The 6000-nt window shown below is 34.4% G+C and overlaps 1 protein-coding gene across 2 annotated transcripts in view; it reads left to right on the forward strand.

The window, feature by feature from the left end:
- Positions 1 to 5346, forward strand: part of LOC117343478 (glycerol kinase-like) — a 30375-nt gene extending 25029 nt beyond the window's left edge. For both annotated transcript variants that reach the window (XM_033905847.1, XM_033905848.1), the window contains exons 14-18: positions 2297 to 2393; positions 2642 to 2726; positions 2857 to 2977; positions 3531 to 3689; positions 4338 to 5346. In XM_033905847.1, the coding sequence (XP_033761738.1) occupies positions 2297 to 2393; positions 2642 to 2726; positions 2857 to 2977; positions 3531 to 3689; positions 4338 to 4408 (533 nt within the window). In that variant the 3' untranslated portion in view covers positions 4409 to 5346. The remainder of the gene's footprint in view (positions 1 to 2296; positions 2394 to 2641; positions 2727 to 2856; positions 2978 to 3530; positions 3690 to 4337) is intronic.
- The last annotated feature ends 654 nt before the right edge of the window (positions 5347 to 6000 follow it).

The raw sequence follows: 6000 nt of genomic DNA on the forward strand, positions 1-6000 counted from the left end.
GTATACAGGGATATCTCAACCCGAGTTTAGAGTTTGCCTGACAGCACGATGCTTGCTAAGTGCTGGTCAGCCAAACACTTACACGAGGGTTGAGGTTTCCCTGCCCATGGAACAGGCTCTTGTTTGATTATTTTTCTCACATACACATGTACTAACAGAGGCCAAGGGCCACGTAGTTATCTGGGCGTGGTATTATTATTCAATTTATTGTTGTCAATTTTCTTGAATTTGGTAATTATAATTTGTTTGTCAGAACGATTATTTACAGTACAGCCCTTAGACTTTCTCAGTTAAATTTCCAAATTTTTTCCGTTCATATTAATACTTTTATAGAAAAGAAATCTTAGACACAGACCTTATTAGAGAGCGAGGAACAACAAGAACAAGCAAAACGACCCCTGTTTGAGCTGACGCACTACGTACGCTCCAAATTGTGTTCATAAGGGGAAATAGTAAGGCCTTGTATACAAAGTTTAACCCAAAGGAGGTATAGTTTATACCGTTGTTACTAAAACCAGACATTAAAACTGAAATCTTCTTAATTTTATTGTTATCAACACAACAACTACACAATACCTGTTATCTGGCATCAAAACATAAAGCCATGAATGCACAGTTAGGCTAAAAATCTGTTTACAAGGTGCAAAGCAGCACATTTTTCGACCGATGGCTAAAGTTCTCAGAGGGCTGTAAATAGCCCGAGAGAACTAAAAAGGGTATCAATTTGATAGGTATTGTGAAACCTTGTCATTGGTCCAAAATCAATGTCCAATTAAATGTGCGCCATACGTGATGATATTATCAGTTTTGGACGTTGTTTAGCTACACTATATGAAGACGTTACGTCATTGTGAGTAGCGTTATAGTGCGTGCCAGCTGCCTTTTCCTACCCCGTGTTAGACAGAGTTATCCCATCCCTTGCAACCAGGGGATCGCTCTGTATATGAAAAATGCTGCTCTTAGTGTAGAATGGAGAGATATATTGTGTAATGTAGTATATGATATACGATGTGATTTATGTACAATAAAAGCCGCATTTTATCTAGTATATTACAAGGGTATGTTGTACATAGAGATTAAAGCTTGCTTTGTCGATTATTGTGGATTATGGATAAGGGAATTAGAATATACATTAAACTTTGATTAAAACCTCTAAGAAATAAATTGTCGATTTCAGGATAGATTAAATAGGGAAGGGTACCTATACCGGCGATTCTGTGGGTTCTTAGTGACAGGCATATTTTTGCATGCAGATACCCAAACTTCATCTGATTACTCAACACAGCGCATTAAGAGTTTGGTAAATTTTGAGCTCAACTATATAGCTAGATGTTGTGAAATAACTGCGTTATGCAATCTCAATAACAACATTTTAATAGTTTCATCTGGTATTTGGTATATTATGTTAAGTGCTAATGGTCTATTTTAAAGAAAAGTCCATTAATTACTGGACAACGTTCAAGTTATATATTTACTGATTTCCGATTTTGTCAAAATGTTTACGACAGTCAATAAACACTATACACTATACTATTTTTTAATCTAAAAATGACTCTTTATCAAGATAACTGTACTAAATTTACCGTTTCTGAGAATGTGAAACTTCATAATTTCAAATTGTCTGTCTATAAACAGTGTTTGATCTCAAATGCTTTACATCAGATTGATGTCTATGTGAACAGATTTCGAGGTGTTTCTGAATTATTGAATACGAACAGAGTCCCTTTATTTATTGATTATTTCTAGAAATCGATCTCCAAGAAATTTGACGTTAAAATGACAATTTTACTTGTTCCCAATATATCTATTTTTTTTAAATTATAATTACCTGACATTGTGTTCAAAATGATTACACAATGTTTTGGTTTACAAGAACCGGAAGTGTGTGAACCTCTTTTTTGTGGTATTTAAGATTGTATTGTATTTATTGGCCAATATTTACCTGCATATTTTAGCTCATGATTTGCAGAAAATTACACTCTTGGATACAGAAGATCACTTGACAACATACATCTGCACATCTGAGCGGCAACACTAAGTAGATCATAGCAGAAACCCCTGAGATATTTAGAAATTTTGATCCGACCTCTTGGTTGTCTCTTAAGTAGCTGCGATTAACGTAGAAAAAATCCATTTTACCTGTAAGGGTTCCTTTATAATTACATACCTGCATTGTTAATCGAATCAGTCTCATTGAAAGTGTATCCTTCTTTTTTTTTTTTTAAAATTACCACTACATACTACATAAGTATCCCACATTCCTCTATTTTACGGTTCTAAATTTCTGTGATTCCAGAGGAACTAGCTAGCAGTGTAGCTGATACTGATGACTGTTATTTCGTGCCAGCATTCGAAGGATTCTTCTGTCCGTACTGGACAGACGATGCCCGAGGGTAATATGACTGTCTTAATAATAGTATTAGGTTATTTTGGATTATTTAGTATGCAATATTGAATTTATTGATATCCAGGGTTATAGATTGTATAACAAACTATAATGTAAAAACAAATCTCAATAAGCCTTCCCGTAAATATTAACACTTGTGTAAAGTATCAACGAAATGATATTTTAAATTCTGTTTTTCAATATTCACACACATTTTTTTCAATATCTGAAGTCGCTTTTTATGTTGTATTGAAGGATACTCTGTGGACTAAATTCCAGTACAACTAAGGCACACATTTGCCGCGCAGCACTGGAATCGATCTGCTTCCAGGTCAGAAAGGTAAAATAGTAATGCGTCTGACCGTCAAATATACTGAGATATGAATGGTAACTTGCAAATAAAAAAGTAGAAAGATTTTTGAAAAAAAAATAGAAAAAGATCAGACGTTTTCTTTCTTCTTTTTATCAAGTTGTTAGAGATTGCCGCAGAAGAGAGCGGGTTTGCCATACCCTCTCTAAAGGTAGACGGCGGGATGGTTGTTAACTCCTTTTTCATGCAGATGCAGGCTGATATCTTGGGAGAAAATGTCGGTATGTTTATATTACTTAAGCTTGAGAAAATGTCAGTATGTTCCTATTATTTGCGTTTTGATAAAAATGGTGCAACTGTATGTATATGCTATTTCCGATATAAGGTGTCGCTTCAGAGTCGAATGTTTAAATTGGTTATTCTCAATTCAATGCAATATATGTCGAAGTAATTTATAATTCAGATGATGAAAGACATATATTTGGATTAAGTTATTTGTCATATGACATTAGACATATATTCGGATAAAGTCGGATTAAGGTATATGTCAGATGACGACAGACATATATTCGGATTAAGTTATATGTGAGATAATGACAGTCATATATTCAGAGTATCTGATATGTCTGTTGATGGCAGACATATATTCAGATTAAATGGTACTCTGCTTACGATTCGAATGCTTGTTTGCATTGCATCAGTATAATTCAATATTAAAACGTACACGATATCAAAAGATTCAAGATTTCAAATTTCATAGAATCAATGTCAGTCGTTTTGTAATAGTCGCTAGGTCTGATTATGAATATTTATCTGTGCTGTTCAAAATTGTAGTCCGTCCTTTTATGAGAGAAACAACATCCTTTGGGGCTGCATTAATGGCGGGAGCGGCTGTCGGTATGGATGTTTTCCGGATAAGCCCGGATTCCCTAAGACTAGAAGTAGACTTTCCACAGAAAATCGACGTATTTGAAAAATGTTGCTCTACAGAAGGTTTGTATTCCTGTCCCTCCCATTAAGTATGTTAGGATTAATTTTAATCCATTTTCATATTATGGAGCCATAACACAAAAACGGAATGTACTCTCAATAATCCTCGATGTGGTTTATGATACACACCGTGTATTGCCTTACCTGGTCCAAAAGTACCAAGCTTTTGTCATAGTGCGGCGTCAGTCGTCCGTCAACTATATAAATATATGCTTGTCATAAATCGCTGAGCAGATTTTGACTAAATTTGGTCTGAAGTATCCGAATCGAAATTTCATCTAAAGTCAACTCGGTCGCTCACTAGGGTAGCCGCGTCGACTTCTACACTATAACTGCAAGCTTTCTTGTAAACGATTATTATCATCTCTTACTTATATACTTATTGTAAGCATCTCCTACACACTTATTGTTACCATCTCGTACACACTTACCACCTTAGTGTAAACATGCTCTACTTGTCATTCAAGTTTGAGGAAGATAACCGAGCTGTTATTGAAACGTCAATAGACATAACTTTAGTGTTTGTGTTAAGATAACCTTTTATATAGATTGTGACTTATACGCTTGTGTCAATGTTTTTACATAATATGTGTGATATAATTGAAAAAAAATAATCTTCATTTTCCTTATATGAATATTCTTATTTTTCAGTCCTTGAAAAGAGACTGAGACGATGGGAGAAGGCGGTACATAAGTCCTTTGATTGGATGAAGGATACTTAAAACAGATTCAGGAAAATGTATATATTGTAATTAGAGAATATCATTACCTCTCGGTCAGATATACAACATCGTAATTAGTGTCATTAAAGGTCAGTCAAGGTGTCCAACATTGTAATAAGATAATCCAATAACGGAACAATCAAGGTATCAAACATTGTAATTGATGTATCTAATTACGGGTCAATTAATATGTCCAACTTTGTTATCAGAGTATCCGATTACGGGTCAATCAAGGTATCGAACATAATAACAATGTAATTAGAGTATTCAATAACGGGTCAATTAATTAATCAAACAATGTAGTCAGATTATTAGATGACGGGTCAATTAATTAATCAAACAATGTAGTCAGGTTATTAGATGACGGGTCAATTAATTAATCAAACAATGTAGTCAGGTTATTAGATGACGGGTCAATTAATTAATCAAACAATGTAATCAGGGTATTAAATGACGGGTCAATTAATTCATCAAATACTGTAATCAGAGTATCCAATTACGGGTCATTCATGGTATCCAACATTGTTATTACAGTACCCAATTACGGGTTAATCAAGGTATAAAACATATGTAATTAGAGTATCCGATATCCAGTCTATCAACTTTCAAACATTGTAATCAGAGCATCCGATAACGGGTCAAATACGGAATCCAATATTGTAATTAGAGTACCCAATTAGGGGTTAATCAAGGTATAAAATGTTGTCATCCGAGTATTTGATTACTGGTCAATCAATATATCCAGCATTGTGAGTACAGTATCCGATTACAGGTAAATGGAGGTATACATCGTTGTAATTAGAGAATCAGATTATGAGCCAATCAACGTATCCAACGATATAATTATAGTATCCGATTACAGGTCAACGGAGGTATACATGGTTGCAATTAGAGAATCAGATTATGAGCCAATCAACGTATCCAACGATATAATTACAGGCCAATGAAGATAGAGAATAAATGATCGTATAACCTCTATTTAGTACATCAACAGTAACACACAATATATTATGTTTCTTAGGAAACAAACAGTCCCTTGTAATAAACAGTAAAAGTGAACAAAAACATGCCTCTCCCTTTTTGATACTAGTTATTGAAAAGCTTGCCCTCGATTGACCTTTAACTTTCACTTACGCATTTATATGCATTTATATTTTAAAATTTCATTAAGATATTTTAAATGTTTAAAAATTTACCCCGGACAAGATTGTATTGGAAGAATATAAACAAAACTATTTGAAGAACCGGTACTAATACAATATGCAGATTCGAACATGACACCGATATCTACTAAAACAATAAGATATGGGTCTAATACTATCAAAACAACCAAGAATACCGACATAATAACAAAACTATAATTTCAATTCCGAATTGATCAAACAAGGGTAAAATACGAACATCAAATATAGATTTGCATGGAAATTCATGTTAAATTATGAAAAAATGAGAAACAGACCAGGTGTTCGGAAGAGTAAGCGTCTTCTGCCTTATCGACGACACCCGCCATACATACCTAGGTCACAACGACACCCTCCATACATACCTAGGTCACGGCGACACCCGCCATACATACCTAGGTCACGACGACA

This window comes from Pecten maximus, chromosome 15, assembly GCF_902652985.1.
Source record: "Pecten maximus chromosome 15, xPecMax1.1, whole genome shotgun sequence".
Lineage (NCBI taxonomy): Eukaryota > Metazoa > Mollusca > Bivalvia > Pectinida > Pectinidae > Pecten > Pecten maximus.